Consider the following 27,407-nt stretch of genomic DNA (forward strand, 5'->3'; position numbering starts at 1 on the left):
AAAAAGCGTGTTATGATCGATTAAATGCGCTGATACGTCATTGTGCCTGCTAAACACATAAGCTGAGTGGAGTGGTGTACCGCTGCAAGATGGCCGCCCTAAATCTTGTCAGCGACAATAGGTGAGAGCGGTCCATGAGGCGTCTATCCTTATATTATGTCTATGTGCAGGTCATTTAGCACCACCCACGAACATGCTGTGCGCGAACTGAGAAGGGTGACCATCGTCCGGCCACGCCCCCACCCAGTCGTGGAAGGCTCTCCTCGCCGACTGGAGTCGGACTGTTTTGTTGATAGTCACTTTAGTGCAGCTCCATCTAGTGGATGCATAATGTAATCCAGCCTCTACTGTAGCGTCTATTCTATGCATCTTATAATGCGGTGCGCCTTATATATGATAAAAGTTTTAAAATAGGCCATTCATTGAAGGTGCGCCTTATACCCCGGTGCGCCTTATAGTGCGGAAAATACGGTAATTCTGATCTTTCATCTTTACCCGTGAAAGGTAATGCCAATGAATCCAGTTTGTTTTGTAAAACGCTTGAAACAAGGACTTAGTAATGTGAGTAATGTGAGTGAGCACAGGACTTAAGGAGCTCCGATCGCCCTGCTGCCACATAGAAGATGGCGGACGCTGTTACGTACGACTCAGCGCTCCATGAGGCGTCTACGTATATGATGTCTATGGTTCAGACCGTGTTGGCCGTGCTTCCAAATATTGAATTAACATTAACAGCCGACTATGTTCTGCTCGGCACTTTTCTGTTCGCAGTTCAGGACCGTTATTAATAGTGCAGGCAATTTCCAGTAATCATGCCGTTGAACTGGCGCATTACATATGTCACGGACAAACGTTAGCGATTGGGTCAAATTTAAAATTGGCTAACATAAAATAGCCTGTGAGGTAAAAGGGCAAAAAGCTCACTTTTCTGACATTTTTGTATATTTGTATATATAAATACGTGTAGGTACTCAGTTTCATGGTTTTAATATTGAGTTGAAGCACCTTTAGACAAGGTTTGTAGCCTCAAGTTTTTTGCGGTATGTACTACCATAAATGTTTTCCGTAAATCCTCTCAAACTCATTTAGGCTGGATGGCAACCATTATTGGTCTCCACAGATTTTAAATATAAATAGGACAACAGAAAAAGGTGAAGTGCTGTTAGTTAATGGTTGCTTTCCCACCAACTGCCAAGAGCAGCATAATGTAAAAGTTAAACAAATGTCAGGAAAAAATAACTTTTTGGCTAAACAAAATTAATTTGGAGAATAAAAAAACCAATTTCGACAAACTTCACATCTATAATATTAACAAAACCCTGTTACATACATACAATTTTTTTTTTTTTTATCTCTGCCCACCTATAATGTTTGCTGGCCTGGTTTGGTCACAGCTATGAACATTTTCAAGGGGCGGTGATGACTAAATCAGGTTAAAGAAATGCCTTGACTTAGCATGACTGCACACTGGTTTAAAAACCTTGTGTGGAGTTGTTTATCTCCATTTCACAACAAATGATAGAGAAAGACCTTTGCACAACTGCTCTGTGAATTCAGGGATACTCCCTTCAGAAATAAGACGTTGGGAAATAATTCAAAGCGTGACTCTTTGTTTTGCGTCACTGTTTTGACTGTAAAACCCACAGCTGAAAGGTTTTGGACTTTTGGGGAACAGATCAGATCACATGTTGCTGTGGTTGACGTAAAAACTATTCCAGAGATAAATGATCCACGAGGGCGTGATGAGTACACAGGAGCAGCCTTGTCTTTATTTTTCTTCCTGTTAGCCTCCAGGATGTTCTCTCAGTACCATCTCTCATGAGGACTCGCGTGTTTTGCTCTGAGCTTCAAGGTGATCAGCCCAGGGTCTGTAAACCTCAGCTTGTCCTTCAGTCATTCAAGACTTGTTTGAGCTTTCATTTTGGAAAACATGAGTTTTTTTTTTTTTTTTTTTTAAATTAAAACCATATATTTACTATCGAGGGGGAAATAAACATGTTTTTTCTTCACTGTCTGAAATCAAATCAGGCCAAATTTCTCTTGTTTTTGGTCAGTTAGAATTACTTAAATTATTTCTATTTGCTAAATATCACAGTATTGAGAAAAAGAATATTTCAGATATATTTGTTACTGTCTATCTAAGTTTACATACAGAATGATTACTGTCTCTTTAAACAATGAGGTAAAACCCAGAAGATGTCATGACTTTCGAGACTTCTGATAGGTTAACTGACACATTTGTGTTAGTTTTAGTCACATCTGAAACAAACTGCTTTCTTTTGTAGGTTTTTTGTTTTCCAAAAGAGCAGATAAGTTGACTCAAAAAGCTGTTCAAAAAGTAGATATTTTGATGAAGCAAAAATATAGTTTGGAAAGAACGTAATAGCTTATAGAAAATGAGGTGAAATAATGAGATCAAAGGGAGACATTTGTATAGGAATCCAAAAACAAGAATTAGATCAATGGTTCCCAAACTACGGCCCGCGGGCCGGATCCGGCCTGCCTCCACATTTGGTCCGGCCCCCTGAACAATACCAGAGAGCATTTAGATTTTTTTTCATATACCGTATTTTCCGGACTATAAGCCGTTTCTTTTTTCCTAAGCTTTTAACCTTGCGGCTTATATGTGTATTTTTCTTCAACCACCAGGGGGCTCTTTAGCAGGAAGTGAATCATTGGAAGTGAAAATTGGAAATAAAAGAAGAAAGCGCCCATTAAAATGGAATTAGGTTTTAATAGGGAATTGAAATTTGAGAATGTTGTTGATCAGTTAAATAGCATTGAGGGGAAAAAGAAGATTTTTTGTTTTTTTAAACGTATAGATATTAGGATCCAGTAGATGGCAGTAGTGCAACAATAATGGATGCAAGCTGCCTTTGACATCTAAAGAAGAAGAAGAAGAAGAAGAAGAAGAAGAAGAAGAAGAAGAAGAAGAGATTGCCTATTTTCATTTAGCACATGCTAGTAGCAGACACGAAGGATCAGCACTTTTACAGTTACCGTTCGGAAACTACCGTAATCAGTTCAGTTAAATCTAAACWTRGCAACTTTTTCTTTTTCAACCCTAATAAATGTGATATTCAATTGACCTGTTATGACTCAAATATTGGGTGTCCGCCCCCCTCTGCTGCATTGTTGTGGAAAACCTGGAGCAGCAGAGATATCTGCGGCTTATAGTCTGGAAAAGACGGTATTTATTTTATAAATAGCGTTATTTTCTGACTTTTGTTTGTTCTGTGAAGAACCCAGAGAGGGTTATTTGATTGTGCTTTCTGGAAGACAATGCATTTTTACATTTAGGCACTCCTGCAATCGTCACACTTTTTCTGTTACAAACTGACTCCGGCCCCCCACCAGAGAAGGGAAACGTTATGTGGCCCTCACAGGAAAAAGTTTGGGGACCCCTGAATTAGATGAATACATTGGAGGGAGGAGATTGTTATAAATAGAATAAGAACTGGTTATAGTTTATTGAATAGCACTCATTTTCAGATGGGCATCTTACTGGTTTATGTAACTGGTGTAATACTACAGAAACAAAAGAACACGTAATTAGTAATAAAGTCAAAGAGATGACAGTAGTGCAACATTGATGGATGCAAGCTGCTGTTAACTACAGAAGAAGACTCTGCTTCTGTGTTTAACATGATGGGAAAGTTTAAATAAACTGCCAAGATTTCAAGTAATTGAAGGTGCTGCATTCATCTGTTCAAACAATTATATGCAAGTGTAGACATGATGGGAATGTCCAACCATCATACGGCTCAGGAACTTCTTGTCCAAAATGTGGAAATTAATTCCAGGACATGGAATTAAGACTGACATGAGATTGACATGACAGTCTCATGTCAGTCTCATGACAGACATGAGACTGTCATGAAGCTGACATGACAGTCTCATGTCAGCTCATGAAGCTGACATGAGACTGTCAGCTTCATGAGCTGACAGTCTCATGAAGCTTCATGAAGCTGATGAGACTGTCATTATCCACAGTGAAACGTGTCCAATATGACTGAAAGGCCACTTATTGTGGAAGAAAAGAAACATAAAAAGCCATTATGCGGTTTGAAAATGTACAGAGTGACCAAGACCTTCATTTTTGGAGACATGTCCAAAACTAAAATGGAACTGTTTGACCATAATGATCATTTGGAGGAAAAACGGGAACGCTTGTAAAGCTACATTCACACTGCAGGGCTAAATGCTCAATTATTTATTTATTTATTTATTTATTTATTTATTTATTTATTTTGTTGTTGTTGTTAAATCAGATTTCTTTGTCTGGTTGTTCACATGTGCAACTTGTATGTGATCTCCGGATGAGAACAGCAAACGACCTAAAGCCGTCCCGCATACACAATAGTGGACGTAATTACGTCACACGTATCGAGTGTGCTCCGTGTTTGCGGAAGTAGAGACGGATGGTAAGGATGGAGCATATTTTACGATTTTAAAGTTGTTATCCGATCGAAGCCAACAACTCAATCCTCATTACTGCCCGCCATGGTTGTTGTTTTTCTTCCCGCTTGCGCGTATCAGAGCGCAGAATAGTGACGTTCAGGTCAAATGAATGCGGCCTGGTCGTTCAGACTCAGGTCACATTGGATAGGTATTGTATTTAGAACCACATTTCCAAGTGGGTTGGGTCGCATTAGAAAAAAAAAAAGCGGATTTCGGTCTCTTCAGTTTGAATGCTGCCAAAGCCTGGGAACACCATCCCAACTATGAAGTATGGGGTGAAAGCATCATGTTGTGGCGCTGATTTGCTGCACGGGAAACTGGTGCACTTAATAAAATAGATGCCTATGGGGGAAAAACAAAACAAAAACATTATATGGAAATATTGAAGCAAATCTAAAAATACCAGCTGTGAAAGAAACGTTTGGTGTAAATTGGTCTTCTAAATGGACAATGTCATTCAGAATAACCAAAATTATTAGACAGAAAAAAATGTTTTCAGCTAAAAACATTATGAAAAAAAAAAATTGTATTTTTGAACACAGGAGTTTGGCACAATCTTTTAAAATATAGTTCGAATGGTTGAATTTGTCAGGTAAATTAAAATGAAAATGCTCCAAAAAGTGTTGACAGTGAGTCAGTACTAACACCAAAACCAAACATTGTTGTCGTCTATCCAGTTGTACAGTCTGATCCATTCTCACTGTGTGTGACAAAACATTCACTGCATACCTCTGAGATTCGTCTTTATTTTCCTTTAACTGAACACGGCTCACTCTGCATTGAAGACACGGCGTCCTGACTGGCTCATTGGACATGTACTGGGTCTTATCAGCTCTGTCATCGGGACAACACAACAAATTGCTTTTGAAAAAATCCAAGCAGTCCAGCTTATGACTATTTAAAGCTAAACAAGAAATACACAACATGAGTGCTTTAAGTGGCCACTTTTCAGTGACTGCTGCTTCCTGAGTGTATAAACAAATGACAATGAGGTCACTTGAACCATGGAGGACAACTGAAGGAATGTTATTTATATTTAAGGATTATACTTACTCCAGCCTCAGCTTAGTGCAAATTCACACCACTTCCTCATTTTGTCATGACCACGAACTTCAGAGTGTTTTACTGAGACTTCATGTGATTCTGACCCGTAAATATACTTCAATCTGAACCGCTCCAGTGTACAGCTGAAACAATTAAACGATTATTGAAATAATAAGCATCCAATTTAGCGGAGTTAATGATTCATCGTTTTTGGACTCAAAATAAGTCCAAAAGTTAGCCAAGCTAAAACTTTGCCACTTGAAATGTTCTGGGTAAAACATATTACCAGAAAAAATTATGTTTTCATCTTAAATGCAAAATGTGTATATTTTTTATACAGTTTTGGTTTAATTACTACTCCGAATACATTATTCTCTCAGGAAATGTCTTTTTTTAGGATGTATACTTGTTAGTGATTAATTGATTACTAAATCTGACAAATATCGATTCATCACAGTCCTATAGGGACATGTGGGTCAGTCTAATTCTAGATGCTTTCATGTTTGATTTTTAAAGACCTTGTGTTCAAGCTGAGTTGAGCATGACTAAAACCTCTTTTAATTAAGCAGAAGTTATAATTTTTTGCTAGACAATCAATCAAATCACAAAGTAAGGTGATTAACAGTGACAAGAAGACACACCTAAAGAAATGGCAAACCAGCAAAATGCCCTTTAGATTGTTTGCAAAACAGCTCTAAAATGCAATAAAATGAGATTTAATGCAATAATAATGAAGATTTTAAATGCAGTGAACATATACAGAAAAACACTAAAACAGAGATGTGATGACAGGGTGAGCTAAAAGTGACACAACAGCCATCAATTACCTGGTAAAAGGTTCACATTAGAGGCTGAATTACAGGATTTCCAGAAACTACTCAGGGAATTTTACTAAATTTAAATTATAAGTCTTTTTTTTTTCAGTTCCAACAGGTTTCTGCTAAGTTCTTTCCTGATCTCTTCTAATTTAACAGTAGACTTGAGGAGGAGACAGTTAAAAAATCCACAATAAGGGATCATACAGACTCATAAAAGTGAGATTTTGCTGAAAGAACAACATATTCAGAGAGGTAATTAAGAAAAAACTGTGAAAATATATCAACCTTTTGCATTTAAGATAAAACAAAACTTTGTAAAAATGTTCAACCCAGAACTCCTCATGTGGCAATCCAATTATTGAATGGTTAATCCATAATATAATCAACAGATCAGCCTGTATTGATGGAACATCGAGTGGAAAGGCCTGAGCTTTTCACATGTTGATGTTAGAAGTATTTTTTTAGCTGCAGATTCATCCTTTGCTACAAATGATCAACGATAAAAGAATGCTGTGTTCACTAGCGGAACAAGTCGGCGTCGGGCCGGGGGGCGGGGCCTATGACCGGGCCCCTCACGTGTATCACCTGCGAAAACTGTTGAGGGGGGGGTGCAGGTTGTGGCGGTAACTTACATATACCTTTCTGAACAGGCGAGGGCGCACTTTCTCCGTCTAAAATCAGACATTAGAGTAGCGGTTCTCAACGTGGGCGGTACCGCCCCCCAGGGGGCGTTCAGAGGACGGCAGGGGGCGCTGGCGGACACTTTTACAAAAGGGGGGCGCTGGGATGCCTTTGGGGGGCGTTKGGTCGAAGGTAAACTTTACACCTTAAATCCACAACAATACCAGTTTAGATTTTGAGCAACTTGGTAAAACTGTACTGTGTAACATTAAATCATGCTTGGCTTCAACTGTATCGATGGCAGCTCTTCTTCTATTCAGTGTTTGTAGCTTCATGGCGCAGCTCGCTCCGCATCAGTTCAGCGTTACACCGGCTGATGACGCTGCTGTGATTCACTTTGTCTGGTTTTTATGTAGGCTACGTTTTGGCAGTTCTGTGATCATGTCAAAGCTGCAATTTATATTAAAAAGTTTTTTTTTATTTCAGTTTGAAAGCTGCCCGCTACCATAAAATGACAACATAAAATCGCTCTTATAAACATGTAATTACTAAAATCACGACTTTGTATCCCTCTGAAAAATGAACCTATTTAAATAAAGAAATCCCTCCATGGGTGATACCACGACAGAGAGCGTTCATTTTATAGCGTTAACACCGGAACTGTAAGTGGTCCGGTATGAAACGGAGGTGATAGAACAACACAGCACTTTTAAATCTCAATAATCAGAATGCAGAAATTGTTTCCATTGTTTTAAAAGGTTTATGTCAATCTGCCTTTCCCGCATCGATGTTTCCCGACCGCCCTGCACCTTAGGGAGTTAAAAAACAAACAAACAAACAAACAAAAAAACGCCGCGCACATTGCGCAAAACTCTGAAACATGAGAAGCGGGCAAAACGGAGCGAAGAACTAGATCTGAATTATGGCATAAAAACAGAGAATCCGACGCTGAACAGTGAAAAATCATCAACACTTTCAAAAATTATCATGTGAAACACGAAACACATGACGATTAGGCGGCGCAGCAGACTGAGTGAAGATTACTGGTGGTCAATAAACGATAAATTAAATCTAGCAACAGGACAGAAACTAAAGTGGACTTGGCAATAAATCAAGAGAGGATAATACTAATCAAATGAAACTAAATGGAAATGAATGAAGAACAAAATGCAATAATAAACTAAGAAACTAAAGTAAATACAGAGGAATAAACTGGTATGGCAAGACCTTTCTGGCAATAATTAATACAGACACTGTATGGCAAGAATAAACAGACACTATTTCCAGATAAAAGGTAACACAATATTGTTGAAGTGTCATGATGGGCAGTGGCGCAACTACACATTATTCAGGTGGTTTCAAAAACATAAATCGGCACCCCCCTCACGAAAAAGCATAGAAACATACGCTCGCCTCCCCCCCCAACCCCTCTCCTCCAGACGCCGATACGTTTAGGGCAAAACTCGCTACATTTACCTCGTTATGTGTGCGAGGTGAAGGAGCGTAAGGCGCGCTGAAGTGTACAGGAAAACATAATTGGTGCGCCGATTCAAAACATCTACAATAATGATAGTAACATTAATAATAAAATTATTGTCAGTGCAAGTAAATTCTGTGGTGGGGGGCGGTGAGGGACCTGGATAAAGGCTAGGGGGGCGCTGGCCCGAAAAAGGTTGAGAAACACTGCATTAGAGTGTCTTGAAACTATTCCTACCTCCGTGGCACCTCCAGACCCGGGCCCCCTTCCAGCCCGGGCCCGGGGGCAGCCGCCCCCCAAACCTCCCCCTATAGCTCCGCGCCTGGCTGTGTTATTGCACTTTAGGCAAACATTTGTTTGCCTAAAGTGACAAATGTTTGTTTTTCAGTAATTTTGTAAAAAAGAAATTGAATTATGTGTCTGTTAGCATCTTTATGTATGTCTAATATTTTATATTAAAAAAAGTTTAAGTGGTTACATGGAAACTATGTGCTGATTAATAGATTAATCGTCATAATCTACCACTAAAATAATAATTAGTTGTGTGGCTGCTTGGAATATACCATAGAAATTTGACAGATTTTTATCAATTTTCTATTAAATAACTTTAACATTTACTTATAGGATTGTTTTACACGAATGGCACAGTTACTGGCTTTTATTCCCTTTTTTTTTTTTTAATTACAATAAAACTACATAATACACTTACAAGTGCAAAAAGTGTGCAACCCTTTGTCAATAATGAAATAAAAGATTAGAAAAAAGTACATAATTAAATAAATAACAATCACGCTTTTATTTGTGTGGCAGCAGTAAAGTCCCAGAGCCTTCATGACAATGAATGAAAACCTTTAAAAAGAAAAATGTTTTCTTTGTTATTGTTACGAAAATAAGTGAGTACGACGTTTTTAGTGTCCATTTTTATTAACTAAGCCGAACTTTATACTTTAATATTAATGACTATACAAAGATTTCTTCAACTTAGGTCATAAACTTTGATTTACTCAAAGAAGATCGTATCGGATTGATGCTGTTTGAACGGGTGAAGACCAGCCTGATATTTGCCCGACTGTCACAACTGTCAGTGGATGACCTACATTTGAGTGACGAAACGTGAAAAGTGCTGATTCCCTCTTATTTGGGTTTTTATGTCATGAGCCCGATGACCTGCTCCTCTCTCATCCTGCCCATGTTAGATAACCAGAGATGTAAGCATGACGGTGTCACTCAGGCGTTCACGTAAAGTCCCCAAATGTCAAAGTATTAATCTGACGAGTGTTTGTTCAGTGACAGAACGAACTCTGCTGTTCTTCATGGTGTAACAACCTTCCGGTTTGTTCTGGAGGTCTGCTGGATTTGATGCCAGGTCTCCATGGTTACGCATTTCAGAGGTGAAATTTCAACATTTTATTCTGCTGTCAGCCTCAAAAATTAAGAACAAAAATCTCACAATAAAAACGGGGAGGTTTTAAATGTACGACTGAACTAACCTGTCATTGCCACAAAAACATTTGATTTCATCAGAGTTGAAAAACTTAAAAGCCTAAAAACAATTGTGATAATTTTTTATTATTAAAAACTTCAAATATTTTATTTTTTTTAATGTCTGTTTTCTTTTGACCACAATGAGATTTTCCAAATTTCAGCACCGCGAAGATTGAGAAGTGAACGTATTGCGCCCTCTACTGGTGACCCTGAAATAATGCTTCACTGTTTGCTCGTAACAAATGAAACAAACTAAACCTTTAATTTGAAACAAAGTAAAATATTTTAAATACCAGCAGACATATTTATTTATGTAAACAAACATTTATAGGTTAAAAAATGTTTTTAATAAAATAACTAACATTAAAATAACTTCATATTTACTGGCTGGTTTGGCAATAATGGCTAACTTTATGATATTTATTCATCCTGGTTAGTATGTAATGTTTTTAAAATTTAATAATAAAAATCTACAGAATGTAATTGAATAGCTACGATCTTTATTGTGTATCTTTATTTTACCATTGTCAATTTTGATATATTTTGATTTCAATATTACTTTGTGAACAATGAGAAATACTATTAAGTGATATTTTTGATATTTTCAGACAGGAAATTAAACAGTAACAGTTTCAAACATTCGATCATGGATGGACAAGTTTTGTCAAGTTTCTATTTTCTTGTGACATTTGCTGACTTATGAACAAACATCTGACATATGACATGAACTCTTGTCTTTCCCATTTTGAATCAAAATCACAGCGTCTTGTCACATATAAATGTGAAACTACTCAGGGAATTTTACTAAATTTAGAGGCTACATCATGTCACATGTAAATGTGAAAAGACGCAGTATTGAAGGCACTTGACTACTGATTAAAAGTTCACCACCTCTGATCTTTTTTTATACTTCCATTTCGGGTCTCACCTGCTTCTAAAAGCAGCACTTAAAAAAAACACCCAGGTATTTTATGGCAATAAGTTAATGCTTTCTGGGTCTGGAAAATGAGCCATTTCAAAAACTTCCCGATTGTTAAGTCACATTCCACAATTAACTAGCAACCGCAGCCAAGCCAAACCCCGTTACCTAGCAACCCAAGTGGAGCTCCATCATGGTTTGATTTTGATATTGATTGACCATCCAGAAAACACTTGTTGCATTCTTGTTGGTTGTGCAGGAGGCTCTACTTCTGCTTTTCAAAGACATACAGTTGTCTAGCTCTACATCTGTTTCCAGCCATTTTAAAGTGTGAGTGTAAACATTGAGTCGAAGGGTGTAGCCAACAGCAGATTATTTGGATTTAAAGTGACAAAGATGCTCTAAAATAACTGAAAGGAGCTCAAAATAGGCAGAGCTGATGAGTCTAAAATCTAATTATCTAAGAATGATTTTGTGTAAAAATGTAATGAGCATGTTTTGTATGGGCCATAGACCTTTCCTAATCTATTCAAGGAACCATAATTTAAAAAAAATCTAAATGTACTCAAATTAACGTTTGATTTTTCAGTGTAGGATTATAGTTGTGCAATAAGACATACATTTATTTCAAAGCTATTTACAAAAATATGTACAAGAGTTGCCAGTAAAGGGTACATTTGCATTTTCTATTTGTTTAAAAAAACATGTTTTCTCCTTGTAAGAAATGCAAGATTCCACATACTCATTGTCTAACACTTGTTTTTTTAATTACAGTGCAGTTGTCACATTATTCCAGTTTTGTAGCTATTAAAAAATGATCCATGTCTCCTGTGTTGTTTTTGTCTCTCTTGCTCCTCATGCTGAGATGAACCTTCACCGTCAAACACGGTGATCTCTGAGCTCCACCTAATCCCCCGTGATCCCTGACGCAGCTGCCGCTCTGCGCCATCCTGCATCGACGCGTGCGTCATCAAAGCAGCTTGGGTTGCGAGCGGCTGCACATCTGCTTTGAGTCTGCGGGTCATACGTTGGGGTCGCTCTCCAGCTTGGTGAGGTCGGACGTCGTGTGCATGAACATGCTGCGTCCCCGCTCCAGGCGGCTCTTCTTGTCCGTGAGCCGGAAAGCCTCCATGAACTCGTCGATGTCGATGCTGCCGTCGTGGTTGCTGTCGATGGTCTCGGCCAGGTTGGAGATGTCTTCGTCTGTGATCTCCATCTTCAGGTAGACGCTGAGCAGCTTCCACGTCTGCCGGAAGTCCTCCATGCTGATGAAGCCTGAGGAAGACAAAAACATGATGTCAAATTATACTCATTACAGATAGAAAAACTGAAGAAAAAACAAGTAAATTTCCACCAAAAAAGACAGAAATGCTTAGAATAATCGTAGAAATTTACTTGAAAAATTTAAACTTACAACTTTAGGAGCTCACATATTTCTTTTTTTCCTGAAAATTTGCAAGAAAAAAAATCACAGAAATTTTGAGACTTCTCTGAAATTTCCTAGAAAAAACTTGGAAATTTGAAAAGTCAAAAAGTTTTTTCTTGTAAATGTTTAACTGTTGGAGCTCAGAATTTACAATAAAAAAATAAATTTTTAGATTGACCTCAGGAAAAACAAAGACATTTCTGGACTCCAAAAGTAAAACATTTGATAGGAAAAACAACTCAGAAATTTTGAGATTTATCTCAGGTATTTTCTAGAAAAAAACTTGGATGTTTGAAAAGTCAAAAAGTCTGAAAACTTTTTGAAATTAATCCCAAAATTGCTAATGTTTTCTCACATATTTTCGACTGTAGGAACTCAGAATTTTCTTCTACTTTTTTTTTAATTTTCAAGAAAAAAACTGAATTTTTTTAGATTCATTTCAGAAATTTGAAAATTAAAATTTCTGAGTTTGAAAAGTAAAAAACATTGTACAGTGTGCATGAGGCGCAGATTTTCAAAATTTTTGAGTTTTTTTGGCAGAATGCATTTATTTTTTTCTGTCTATTGTAGCCCTTATTTGCCGTGGGAGGAAGAGGATGCTGGAGAGGTGGTGTGAAACTGTGACGGTTCAGAAGTGGGAAGGGGAGCAGTAGGTCAGTGGGTTAATCCCTGTCAGGACTCAGGAAGCCATAACCTCTTTGACACGCTCCTTGTGGATTAACAGAGGCTCAGGAGAATCTATTTAAACCAGCTGTGAACAAACTTTTTACACCAAATTCCCAAGTTTAAAGTCCCCAACTTTGCTTTTTCTCTCCAATTAAACAAGTAAAAAATACTATTGTGAATTATTTCTCCTTTACCTGCACAACAACAAATTTAGCAAGTAATATTTTAATTAATTTAGCAAGTAATATTTTAATTAAATGAGCATTATTTTTGACAGTTCTGCGACAGTGCATGAAGGTCGTTGTAGTTTTAAATAGTTGGAAATGCCTGAGTTTGAAAAGTTTGAGTTTGACATTTCCTTGTTTTTACTAGAAAATTTCTGAGATTAAGAAATTTACTAATTTTTTATTTTTTATATACAATGGCCTTAATATGGTGTATATTTAGACGGGGGAGAATTAGGGAGGTTAAAAGGAATATAAAAAAGAATTTTGAATTTTATCTCAGAATCAGAATTGTTCAAATTGTTTATGTAAATCTAGTCTTAAAAGTCAAATCTACCAAATAAATTTAAATTTAATTATGTGCCCACATTTTTACCATTCTTTTAACACCTGATTTAAACACACAGAGAGTCCTGAAACTAACCATCCAATAAACCAAAAGTGCATTAAAAAAACAGTATTATTTTGTCTCGATATGCTGAATACATATTTAAACTGTGCAGTTCTTGTACCTGAGTTGTCTGTGTCTACGATCCTGAAGATGGTCTCCAAAGTGGAGCGATGGCGGTACAAAGTTTCCAGCAGGCTCTGGTCGATATGCTGGTAGAGAAAAACAGAAAACAGAACCATTTCTGGTCGTTCTATATTTACAGCCTCTTATTTCTTCCAGATTTTCCTCTTAATGATGTTACTAAAACTTTTTTATAAAATTTATCTTAAATATCTTCGTTGATCTATGACTGGCTGGTCCCAGTTGCGTTTCTGTGTCCTTACGTCTGTGTTGGGCCCTTTGATGGCGAGTTCGTTGAACCAGTCGTAGTAGTTAATCATGCCGTCGCTCGTCTTGCAGGTGACCAGCTGACAGCGCAGCATCCGCCACGGCAGATTCAGGTGCATAACGCTCTCCACCGCTGAGGCCCAGTCAATCAGGCACACCAAACCTGGTGGAGGTCAAAGTTCACGTCAAAGGAATACTTCAGCTCCTCACTAAAGCAGCATTGCAGCATCTGCGTCTTGTTTAATGTTTCTGCGTGCATGATGATGAAGCTTCAAGGAATCTGAGGAAAGGGACTGAAATTAAGTGAAGAAACTAGAATCGAATGTGCTGCACCACAAAAACACAAAATATTACCAAGTATTTTGGTCTAGTTTATAGTGGAAATATCTTAAAACAACTGAAATAGGATGCAACTAACTTACAGGTAACTTGATGAAAATGTTCTAGTTCCGCTGGCAGATTATTTCACTTATATCAATATATATTTCAATTGTTATAAGCAGATTTTCTGCCAATGGAACTAGTACTTTTTTTAATCAATATTGAAGGGGACCTATTATGCAAAATTCACATTTTGCATGTTTTTGTATTTCCGATTTGGTGTCAAAAAACAACACAAGAGCTTAAAAAAAAACCCAGTTGTTTTGGGGGGTTTTTAGCAATAAGTTAATATTTCTTATTGTCTGGAGTATCTGGATAGGTTCCAAAAACCTTCCAAATGTAATGTAACCAATCAGCAGGCAATGGCCGTTACCTAGCAATCCAAACTGAGTTCTAGTTTGTTTGGTCATCTGGTTTAACTGCTGGCAATGGCTGCTGGAAAAGACAAGTATTCTGCTGTTGACTTACTATGCAGAATCCACTTACTGCATTCTTGTTGATTGTGCAGAAGGCTCTACTAATGTTTTTCAAAGGTCTATGGTTGTATAATTGAATCTGCTTGCAGCCATTTTCACATATGAGTGTAAACTTTGAGTTGGGGAGCGTGGCCAGCAGCAGATTATTTGGATTTAAAGAGACAAGAGGTTCTAAATCACCTCATTCTGAAAGGAGCTCAAAATGCACCATAAACTATATAGACTAATAAACTTACCAGATTAAAATCTCATTACCTACAAATGACTTTGTTAAAAACATGTAGTGAACATATTGTTTGTATCCCACAGACTGAAAAGTTACTTGTAAATTAGTTTTGTCTCATTTTTAATGTACTAAGATATTTGCACTAGAAACTCTAAATACTTGGTAAGACTTTGTGTTCTTGCAGTGCGTCATATTTACTCCTCCTCATATTCAGGACTGTTCCTTCGGCAGAAAGGAATCACTTATTTTCCATCTAAAGTTTCTATGAAACCGATGGAAAAGATTAAAAACAGGCGATGTTTGTCCTGAATAAGTATTGTAGTGCTAGACAATGGATACAAAAGATTTGCGCTCACATTTTCCTCAAACAAAGCACTGAACTTTGAGATTATCACCTGATCTGACGGAGGCTAAATGTGTGAAAACCAACACCACACACCTGTGTTCTTTGTGTCAAACTTTTTGAAGGCACAGAGGAGGTCTGACTTGTGCGCAAACAACTGCTCCCGCAGGACTTTCAGGGCCGAGCGTTCGGTTCGCCCGACGCTGCAAACGACACGGAGGGAAACAGATTAAATCACATTAAAACACTTTTCTGGCAACTATTTCAGATGCTTTACAATGTGTTTCTTAGCCACCAGTTCACTCCACATGTTTTGTTGCATTTCAGATACTTAAAGCAAAGAACGATATCAACTATGAAACACTAGTGTCATGTTTTTCAGTGGCATTTTCATCGACTTTGTGCCTACCTGCCTATTTCTTCAGTGCAAAAACATGAAATCTTTTTGTCTAGTTTCTAGTATAAAATATCTTAGTACACTTGAAATAAGAGAAAATTTACTTCTAAGTAACTTTTCAGCAAGATATGGAAGCTTTTTTAGAGTCAATAATATTGATGAAAAAGTTATTTTTCCACTAGGAGATTATTTCACTGTTAACACGATGTTTCTGCCAAAAGTGAAATAATCTGTCAAAAGAATCAGAACTTTTTCATCAATACTAAGGAATATTATTGACTCCAAACAAGCTTCTATATCTTGCTAAAAAGTTACAGTTGTGCCTTATTCCAAGGGCACACAAATCTGGATAAAAACTACGTTTTCAGAGTTTGTTTTTGCAGCGTTTGGATGTAGATTAACATGGGTTTTTTTTTTCTGAAATTAGGAAAATCAAATCTCTACATTTCGTCTTCCACATGTAATTTGTTCTGGACATGTCTGACTCCAGGTATTTTTCCTACCTTTGCCTGGCGGTGAGTTCTCTGGTCATGCTACTGGCCTGGTACTGAACCACATAAGGCACGAGGTCCGGACCCAACTTCACGTAGGCCCCCCGGTTGCTTCCCACATCGTAATAGTTTGAGGCAGAGAACAGAGTGAGGACCTGGGTGAAGACGTTAAGGGAAGGCGCTCAGTAGGCGACACTGCTGGTGTTTAAAGGAAGGATTCGTGGGGCGCTGATGAACTAACTGTCGACCTGATCTCACCTTCCGGTTGTGGCAGAACTCGTAGCCCTCCTGTTTACACTCGTGTGAGCGGATGATGAGCTGCATGTTGTGTCTGTTCAGGAAGTCCTCGGTGACGTCCGGACCCCAGTAGCAGCCTCCACCCCTCACCTCGTTGGGTACGCAGCCGTCCTGGTTCATCGGGTCGCTCCACAGCAGGTCCAGAATCTGCAAACACACAAAAAGAAATTTTATAACGAAAAACAAACTTTCACAAGAGGTGAATTACTCAGCTATTCAACGTTTAACGGTTTTTGATTCAAAAATAATAATTTGTATTTGCTATGGTTTACACCAGTGGTGACTTTATTAAAAGGAAAACATTCATTTCCATTTTTTGGGGGTCATCAATTGTTTTCTGTTTTGTTGGCCAAATTTTTTACCACTCTTGACTTGTGGTCAGGGACCGAACAATATCCTTTCAAGGGCCACAAATGGCCCCCGAGCCACACTTTGGACACGCACTGCAGAAGCTAAACAAAATACAAAAAAAAAACGGGCCACTATTTAATTGCTAATTATTTCATATACTGTTAAATATAAAGAGAAATATAATGAATAAAATAATTATTGGATATATTTTCAAGTTTATAAAGCTAAAATTTATCAGATGAAATTGAAAAACTGTTTGTGCAGGACTGAGTATTTATAGTATTTATAATCCAAAAGATTTCTCTACTTGTTCTTCTACACATCCCATCAAGCACCAGTTAACTACCACTGGCAGGACTGGGTTTGACATTGTGGCCATTAGTGTAACCCAGAAGAGACAAACCTTGCAGGTTGAGTTTTTCCTTTTCTTATAATAAAAAATAAATTTCATCCTTAAAATTTACAGTATTTTGAATGTGTGATCCACAAATTAAAAGCAAAAGAGACACATGTCTCTCAGTTTTGCTGATAATAAGGAAATCAAAAAACCTCTCGTATTTTAAGTCTTTGATCGCTGTTTTTAGCTGTTGAACAAAATGCTGGAAATCATTTTGTGATATAATTTGATTAAATTAGTGTCTTACGGCCCACAGTTTGGGTCCAAAACCCTCCAAATTGTTCAGTCATAATCAAAGGCACTGAGCAGCTACCTAGCATCCCCAGCCCAGCCCGTAACGTAGCAACTCAAGCAGACCTGCAATACCTTTGATCAGCTGGTTTTATAGCTGTATGTACAATGGCTGCTGGAAAAGACGAGTGCTTTGTTGTTGACTTACCATTCAGAAACAGCTTGTTGCATTCTTGTTGGTTGTGCAAGAGGCTCTACTAATGCTTTTCAAAGATGTATTATTGTATAACTACGCATCAGTATGGCCAGCAGCAGCTTATTTGGACTTAAAGTGACAAGAGACTCTAAAACAGCTCATTATAAAAGAAGCGAAAAATAGGCAGAACTAAAATCTCATTATTTAAAATGATTTTGTCCAAAAAATGTTTTGGATAGCCCATAAACATATCCTAACCGGTTCAAGGAAGCATAATAGGTCACATTTAATTTCCAGACACTTTCTAGGTGCAGAAACATGGTGAACCTTCATTTTAAAGGTTTACTGCATTATTCATTCACAAGTATTGTGAGATTAAAAGGAGACAGTCATTAACTAAACCAAGTAAAATAAATGTAGAAGTTTCTCTCCATATTTTTACAGTCTATCGTTTACATTACGGTGCAGCAGCTGTTCATCGAGCTGAGCTTTCTATCCTGACAGTCAGCCTGAAAAGCAGATTGAAGTCACGGCATGAAGATTATCGAGGATTACAGCAGTTGAAGCCTCGGCTTGTCTGGTTGTGATCGGAAGAAGACTGGAGCACAAAGGTCATGACCCCTGACCACCATGACTTTGTAAGCTTGACACAATTTCGATGTAAACATCTCAGGTGGAATAATGTGACGAATAAACAAATCTGCGTCTGGAAAATGACCAACTCCATTCTTTCACTTTTTTTGTCTGTGAATCTCCAGAGATTTTTAAAATTTAGATGCAAGTGCGACATTTTGGAAACTGATGCGTTGTAATGCATAAACATCAACCTGAAGAAACGCTCCTTGTGGTTCTTTAAGGTTGAAAGGTGAACTGTTCCCTCTTGGTTGGGGGTCAAAATTTGCCTCACATGGAGCATTCTTCAGTTTGTAACTTACAATGATATAAGTTATCACTTAATTTATCAATTATTCAGATGATTAATCGACTAATCAAATAACAAAAATTGAACATTCTAGAGATTGGAAATGCATCAAAAGATACAACTAAATAATCCAGTTTTTTTTTTTTAAATAAGAAAAGAAACATTTTCGATATGAAACATCATAGCCTGATCATTTGTAGCAAAGAATGCATTTGCTGCTAAAAACAAATAACTATAACATCAACATGTGAAAAGCTCCACCCTTTCTGCTTTACTTAGCATCGACACAGAGTTGGGCTGATCTGATATTATGTTTCAGAGTCACTTATTCTAAAAATAAGTGTTTTTTTTTTTTACCTAATTTGAACCAGGTGAAGGTAAAATATAGAAAATGAAGTTTGTTTTTATTTAATTACAGAGTGGATATATTTTTTGCATAGTTTGGGCCTAATTACTGCTCTGAGTGTGCTGTTCTTCCAGAAATTGGTCTTTTTTGAGTCGGTATTTTCCAGGTAACGATTAACTGATTACTAAATTAGTTGATGATTATTTCAAAATTGATTTATCACGATTATTCACGATAAATCACGATTAATCGTTTCAGCCCTGGTAAAACAATTAATTGGTGCAGTTTAGTTTGAAGTATATTTATGGGTCAGAATCACAGAGTCAGTAAAATACACTGAAGTTTGTGGCTGTAAAGTGACAAAATGGGGAGACATTTCTGAATTTGCTGTAAGGGCAATATATAATCCTAACATTCCTTCGGTTGTCCTCCCTGCTTCATGTGATCTCAATGTCACCTGCTTATGCAGACTGAGGAAGCATCACTATTAATCACAATTATTTCAATTAATTGATTACTGAATTAGTTGATGTTTATTTCAATAATCAGTTAACAACGCTTAATCGTGATTAATCATTTTAGCCCTGCAGCTGTATCTGTGTTTATGTATTTAGAAGTCTTTGGTCAACTTATTTATTGGTCATTTATCCTGCCAAGAGTTTTGAGAAAACATGAGGATAGTAAGAAGCCAGGTGACATTTTGGAGGTATTGATGTGCTGTCTGTGCTTAAACCGAATAAATTATTATTATTATTATTATTATTATTATTATTATTATTATTATTATTATTATTATTATTATTATTATTATTATTATTATTATTATTATTATTATTATTATTATTATTATTATTATTATTATTATTATTATTATTATTATTATTATTAGATGTTTTTAGTTTCTAAGAAGATTCTCAGCTCTCTTACCTGCCTCCACTCGTCCTTGGCGTTGTCGCTGCTCACAGAGTCGGTGGACACAGACAGAATGTCCTGCTGTGACCTGTGGAGCGTCGCTGCCAGGATGACTTCCCTCCTCTTGCTGTTCTCCAGCTCGTTCTCCATGTTTGCCTTGATCCGGGTCGAGAAGTCCTGCAGCGAGCGGTTGTGGAAGCACTCCCGCGGTCCGAGCGGCTTGGGATACGTGAGGGAGGCCCGGCGCTGGTAGATCTTACTGGTGCTCCAGAGGTCGTCGTCTATCTCGATGTCGATGGACATGCCCGCTGAGCTGTGGTTCCTCCTCTTCGGAGGCCGCAGCGCTGAAACATACTGGGTCAGCAACAGAGCAGAGAGTGAATGTAAAGGCTGTGGATAAATCTAAGTTGAGCGAAAAGTGAATGTTTCTCACATTGTGTCTGTTCACTTTGGTCAGAATGCTGAGATCCGTAGTGTCGGAGATACCGCCGTGGAGGACAAGCACCTTCTGATCGATGATGGTTGCTAACGGCAACCAGCTGAAAATCTTCTGCAGCAGCTTCAAGATCCGCTTTCCGTGAATCTGAGGTGAAACATGAACAGGAAGCAGCTGTCAGAATGTCACGTAGTTCGGTTCAGACTAAATTTAGATCAGGGCTGAAACAATTAATTAACTGTGATTAATTACGATTAATTATTGAAATAATTGTCAAGTAATTTAGTAATCGATTAATCGTTAACTCCAGTATTCACACTAAAGAAATAAGACATTTACTGAAAAAAACCCTCAGAGTATTAATTAAGCCAAAATGGTACAAAAATATAAACATTTTGCTTTTAAGATCAAAATACGTTTGTCTGTAAACATGTTTTAGCTAAAAATCCTCAAATGGCCAATTTAGCTTCGCCTGGTTCAGAGCTACTAATTGAAAGAAAGCTGTGGTATTGTATTTTTAGGCAATAAAATGCTTAGTTTCTTAATTAAAATAGGAACTGAATCATTTGTTTGATTGCATTTTTAATGTATTTATAATATTGCATAAAAAGGTTTAAGTGATTGAATGAAAAATCTATAAAAATGTACCTTGTATTTAGTCAGCACCTCCTTGGTGAATCCATACCTGGAAACACAACAAAGGAAGTCAGAGACACAAACAGGAGGCTTCATTCACTCGGATTGATACCATTAGTCCCCAACATTTGCGTGTATATTTTTCCACCTGAGGTTGATGATGTGGTCCTCATGGTTGCCTCTGTTTAAGTAGACGTCACGCGGATAAACAAGCATGAACGAAAACAGGATGAGGAGAATCTCAATGGAGTCTTTTCCTCGGTCGACGAAGTCTCCGTTAAACACGTAGGGCTTCTCTAAGGACGGCGTGCCATTCTGGGATGTAAACAGGCAAATAAAGTAGGATTACATGGATAATCTGCAGCATGCATGCAAACTGTGAAACTGGCAGAGAGAAGAACATGGGATTAAAAAAATAAAGTCTAATAATTTGTCTCGTGTTGTCAGGATACGAATTATTCAAAAGAGGCTGCGGGTAGCAACAAGTGGTTTGTTTCTTGAACGTATTTTCCACTTGAATGTTTGAAAAATTTGTTTGTTTTTTTTCTAGCAAAAACATAGACGATGTAATAGCTAAATATTTCTTATAACTTAGATGCAAGCAATAGTTAACTTAAACTGGTCTTAAAAGGTCAAAAGTTATTTTAAAATTATTTTTAACAGTTTCATTTTTAACATGGGAAAAGTGTCTTGTTATATGTCAAACAATCTGCCTGTGGAACTAGAACTTTTTAATCAAATAATTATTTACTTAAAAAAAGCTTCTATATTTTGCTGAAGTCTGTTTTGTCTTACTTATAGAGTACTAAGATATTTGCACAAGAAACTAAACCAAAAATTTGTATTAGTTTGTAAGAAGATCAGAGTGCACCAACTTAAATATAAATGTATGAATTATCAGCAGACAAAACATTTATAATATCTAACCTTGTAAAAAATCAGCAGCAGATCCTCCAGCTGTCCATGCAAATCACCTGGACAGACAAAAATGAATCTGTTCATACAAAAAGAACTATTCTTATGCACATTTATTGAACAGTATTCTCATGCTTAAAGGGCCAAAACATGAGTCTGATTTACCAAACATCAGAGATTTGTTAAATCTTACCGCAGATAGTGACTTCCTTGCTGTGGCAGGTGGAGATGCGGTTGATGTTTGGCAGCATGCGGAGCAGCTTCCACGTCTCCAGCAGCAGCTGCAGCACGTAGCGAGAGTGCAGCTGCTGCTGGGAGAGAGAGGAGTGAGAAAACATGGCCGCAGACACAGATGCATAAACACACCAGCAAAATAACGCCACCATGAATATTTGTTCCAAATATTCAATTCATTCGTTCAATAAATGTATTTATTTAATGCAATTTATGTGGAATTTTACAGGAAAACTGACAACAAACATGTGACAGTGTGTTGTATAAATAATTTACAGCGTATGTGTTCAAATTGAAGGCCCAGGGGCCAGATCCGGCCTGCCACAGCCGTAAAACTTTAAGTAGTTTTTATTTTTATACAGCCAGATTATACTAATCAGTCCCTCTAATTTGTTCATGGAAATTCACTCTAAACCGACAAATCCCTGTACTTTTTCATACTAATGCATGAGTTTATTGCAAATTTTCCTCAAAAATGATCAAAAACTGATATTAATTCCCACCTGCAGGAGGAAGTATTTCTTACTTTTACTCTACTGCTGCCTCAGCTTTACTTGATGTCCGTGATAAATGCGGCGAGTAATAAAAAATCATATTTACCGTCACACACAAGTGGGAATAGCACAAAATCAGTAATTTTTACTGCAAAGAAATTCACAAAAACTATCAAGAAATCCTGTGAGAAGATGTTAAATATCATTTAATTTTACAAATAACTTATTAAATCCAGACACTGGATTAAATATTTTAACAATATATCTGAAATATTTCCAAACTGCTGGCATGACCGTTCCTGTTTTATCTGTAGTTTTCACTCAGTTATGAGGCACGATGGTGAAATCATAAACTGCATCTGCGGCAGTTACTCAACAGGGTGTTGCTAGGTAACCACAAGTGACTGAGCAAGGTGTTGCTAGGTAACCAAGAGTGAGTGAGTTAGTTGATTCCACCAACTTTGCTCAGCTATCTGTGAGAGGTTGAGTGGCTAAACCTTTCCTGCATCACCCGGAATATTTTATCAGATTTTTTGAGATGTATATATAGTAATAGATTAAAACTTTAGAAAAAGGACATAAACTTGTTCCCCATAATTTTATTTTTGCAGATAAAAACACTGTTTGTGTTCCTACTTTTTTGTTCCTGAAGGCCTCCAGCAGGCCGACTGCCTGCTCCACCGTCAGCGGGAAGGTGAGGTGCGGCCCGGAGTAAACCTCCGGCACCTCGATGTTCTTGTAGCAGAAGTACCGCTCCCACTCCGAGTCCCAACAGACGTCATTCTCTCTGAAGATGTGCGAGATCAAATTTCCTGGAAGGACAACAAAGTTCAAGCTCACTTTGGTTGAAGAAACAAGAATTTTAAAAATATTTTTGATTTACACAAAGCTTACGTTCTGTGCTGGATGGTGTGAAATTGTCCATGAGGTAGCCGAGGAAGTTATAAAGCTGTGAAATAAAGGAGAAAGTAAAGTGAAGAATGAGGTGTTGCGTCTTTTTCTTTGTTTTTCAGTAATTTGAACATTTCCAGCGGTTTTCACCTTGATCTGGGCTTGTTCTCCGGAGTATTCGATGGACTGGAAGATGTGCCAGGTGTATCGCCGTCTCATCTCTGTCCGAGCAACATATTGCCGGTACCATCGCTGAATCAGGACAGCAGCTTTTATGGCTGAAATATAGGGAGCAGCTGATCCACTATGAGACATATTTACTTAAAAAAAAACTATTAGAGCAGCAAATCTTTATTTATCCATACTAAAAATCTGCAGATTGTGTGCGTCTGCTGAGCTTATCATACAAATTACTTCTCAGTTCAACACAGAACAGTCATAAACAGCATAATGAAGAAGCATTGTTGTGATGATGTTATGAAGTGTTGGAAAGAGCAGAAGCTTCTTAAAGAGACAGAGGTCCAATTTCAAGCTGTCAAATTGCAAAGTCAAAAATTTTTTAAACTATGTTTGGTATATATAGCATTTACAACAGACTATTAGGGACACTCTTAAGAAAATAAAAAAATATGAGAATAAAATAATAAATTACAAGAATAAAGTCATAATGTTACAATAATAAAAATATATGAGACTAAAGTCGAAATAATACGAGAATCCAGTCAAACTATTACAACTTTATTCTCATAGCATTATGACTTTATTCTCGTTATTTTATTTATTTTATTTTTTCTTAGTATGACCCTAATACTCCATCATATTTTTAAACAGAGGATAACATAGTTACTTGAATGTACAACAAAATTCTAACCCATTTAATGCAAAGGGGAGTGACCACACCTAGTTGAGCCCATTACTCAACTACCTCATCAACAATCACCGTCATCTGGTCCTCAAACTTATTTATGGAGCTGGAGCCATGAACAGGTTTGTAGACAAGGATGAAGAGGGAACAGAAACAGGGGACTAAGCACACAGCCCTGAGGCATGCCAGTACTCTATGTAAGGTAGCTGAGCAGGTGGAGTTGCCTGTCGTCCCAAACTAACTACAGCAACAGGGCTGTAGTTAGTTTTTCCACACACAGCTGTTTTGTTAGTTTTCTACAAATATCAGGAGTTTATCCCAAAAAGCAGAACAGAAGTGACTTACTGGTGACGGCTGGAGGCAGCAGAGCAGAAACAGAGACGCACAATCCATGGATACAAATACAGTTTAGATACATGGAAGAAAACATGGATCTTCCTCTGTTAAATTAAATAACCGGGGACTGATGTTGATGGTTGTACCTTTCCTGGAGTGTTTGTGGAACTGGTTGGACTTTGAGACGCCACATCCCATGACTGTTCCTGTTCAAACCCCAGAGAAACCATGATAGTTAGTAAAAAATGCATCACACATATTAATCTATAAGAATAAACGCTTTTAGCTTGTATTTATTTACTTATTTATTTCAAACAGGATGTTGAAAACAAAGAAAACAGTAACCAGTAGGACAAGAGAAAACATGTGCGTACTTAAACAGTAACAAAATAATTAGCTTACCACTACTTTCCTGTTTGGAAGATGTTAATGCTTATTTAATTCTATCACTTCTCTCAGTCTAATGAAATATATCACTTACAGACTCAGTAATTATCAGGAATTTGTAATTAAAAACATGTTGCTTGTTCACTGCACCAGAGAACCAACAAATAAGTTATATTACATAAAAACATAATTATTGCAAACTAACTCTGATAACAAGACAAGAAAATGTACTGACCCATAATAGCAATGACAATTGTCAATAACAAACGGACATACAGCATCAGAATAATTACCAATTCCTTGCCAACATATGAATATGTAGCTGCTGATTCATTTCAGGATAATTTACAAGAGAGATTACAGCCTCTTTCCATTATTTTAAAACAGTTCTGCCTCTGTCCAAGTCTCAGATAAAAGCTGAGTATTTCAGCAGCAGAGGAGCTAAATCTGGAAGCCATTCATGCTTTAATCCTGTTAACTGCTGGTTTGCTCCTTCCCACTGTGATTAGCCTCAATCCTGCCTCACAGGTCTGTTTTTGTCTCAATTCTACGAAGCCTTACATAAAACAAACAAACAAAAAAAGATGGGGTATTTTAAAATGTCCGACTTTTATTTGAGTTCAATGAATGAAATAATAAATGATTTTTGCAAGATACTTTATTGACCCACTTATTAAAAAGATAAACAAATAAGACATCACTAAAAGGAGGCATAAGCAGCTAGCTTCCCTTTGTCCTGCCGGGAGCCTGATGACAACAAGCAGTGTTTTATGTTTACATTGGAATGATTTGGTTAAATCTACTAAAATCTAAAGCTGAATTTTGTAAAAATGTTTATCCTTTGTGAACAAAAACAAAATGAATTTTAAACAGTATTAAAAAGCCTTAAAGATGACACAAATATCAAAACGTAGAGTAAGACGGTCTTTTTTCAAATCTGTTGATATTGATAATTATTGATTAATTTTTTGTTTTAAATATCTGAAATATTTCCGAATAAGTGGTGTGACCATTCCTGTTTTATCCAGTTTCCAATCCACTCTGTTTTTTGTTTTTAAGTAAAGTTTAAGTAAGTTATGAGGCACAGTAGTGAAACTTTAAACTGTTGCTGTGCCAGTTACTCAGCGGGTTGTTGCTAGGTAACCACAAGTTACTCAGAAAGTTGTTGCTAAGTAACCAAAGAGTGAGTTAGTTTACGTTTTGTTTTTCTGACCAACCAATTTGACTGAATAAAATCTGATTTTTACTTACGTGACACCCTTGCTTATCCGGTAGCAGCTGGCCTGGGTGTTTGGCTGTCTGCCTGCTGTTTCAGTGTGAATTTAAGCAGCCATTTGCTCAGTTGCATTCTCCACAGGTCCGTCCGGATCAGGTCAGGTACCGCTGTGAGCGAGTCCGATTAGAACATCAACACCGAGACCTCATGAAGGATGGAACCCTGACTGTCCAGCTCTTCCTCTGTGCGGCTGAAGCTCATTTAGTCCTGACTCCCTGACCAAGATCTCATAATCAAAGCACCAGGCCACAAGTGGATTACCTGAGCTAATGACTTGATGCGACTAGAGGAATCTTCATGGTGGCAAGAAGGAAGGCAGCCACTGGTTTTGAGAGGATTTTTGACAGCAGGAGGCTAACTGGGTGTTTACATGTAATCTCAGGAAAATTTAACTAAGCCCACACTATGAAGTCTCACTAAAAGGATTTTTGACATTGTCCTGATGAGATCTTGATAAACTTATGAAGAAAGCAAGTACATTTTTCACTACAGTTCAGTCTGAGTGCTGTCTGAAAAATAAAGGGCAAATGTATGATTTTCAAGGTGTCCAACCATTGTGAATTGTAACTTTTTTGGGGTGGGAAAAAATACTTTTTGGAATATTTTGGAGTAAATTCACCAGAAAAAGACACAGGCCTGCAGTTTTTATTAATGTCTAATAAACTTTATATTGAAAGAAATTGTTATTGATATTTTTTTTAAACTTTTGCCTGCTCTTGTTATTTTGTAATTATATTATTTATTTGAATTATTTACATTTTGGTCCATAAAATATCCAAGATTTCCACATTACTTCATATTTTGGTCCATCTCATGATGTACTTTTTAAATATTAAACGACTGATGTTTTGATCAGTTACTTAGTACTTGAGTAGCCTTTTTACAAAATGCTTCTTTACTAGAGTAATTTTTTGGGGAGGTGGCTACTTTTCACTTTTACTTGAGTAAAAATATGTTGAAGTATTTTTACTAAGTTTTGGGTACACTACCCACATCTGCCCATATTCTAACTTCGCACAAGAGCTTTTTTGTCTTTGGGTATTTTAGAAATT

The 27,407-nt window shown here is 37.2% G+C and overlaps 1 protein-coding gene across 2 annotated transcripts; it reads right to left on the reverse strand.

Annotated features, from left to right (window-relative positions):
* Nucleotides 1-11,421: 11,421 nt before the first annotated feature.
* Nucleotides 11,422-26,627, reverse strand: ppef2a (protein phosphatase with EF-hand domain 2a). 2 transcript variants are annotated; one of them, XM_008418001.2, is made up of 17 exons: nt 26,331-26,627; nt 24,839-24,898; nt 23,642-24,710; nt 23,495-23,549; nt 23,237-23,412; nt 22,066-22,180; nt 21,885-21,931; nt 21,106-21,272; nt 20,970-21,006; nt 20,319-20,468; nt 19,901-20,239; nt 16,492-16,677; nt 16,246-16,388; nt 15,442-15,548; nt 13,916-14,082; nt 13,654-13,741; nt 11,422-12,100 (listed from the first exon to the last, which is right to left on the reverse strand). In XM_008418001.2, exons 3-17 carry the CDS (start codon nt 23,804-23,806, stop codon nt 11,847-11,849), a joined length of 2,196 nt encoding a protein of 731 aa, XP_008416223.1. In that variant the 5' UTR covers nt 23,807-24,710; nt 24,839-24,898; nt 26,331-26,627; the 3' UTR covers nt 11,422-11,846. The 2 variants fall into 2 exon arrangements, with proteins under 2 accessions (XP_008416223.1, XP_017161950.1); XM_017306461.1 differs by lacking the exon at nt 26,331-26,627 and adding an exon at nt 25,373-25,469.
* Between the last annotated feature and the right edge of the window lie 780 nt (nt 26,628-27,407).

The sequence above is a fragment of the Poecilia reticulata genome, linkage group LG9, assembly GCF_000633615.1.
Source record: "Poecilia reticulata strain Guanapo linkage group LG9, Guppy_female_1.0+MT, whole genome shotgun sequence".
Classification (NCBI taxonomy): domain Eukaryota; kingdom Metazoa; phylum Chordata; class Actinopteri; order Cyprinodontiformes; family Poeciliidae; genus Poecilia; species Poecilia reticulata.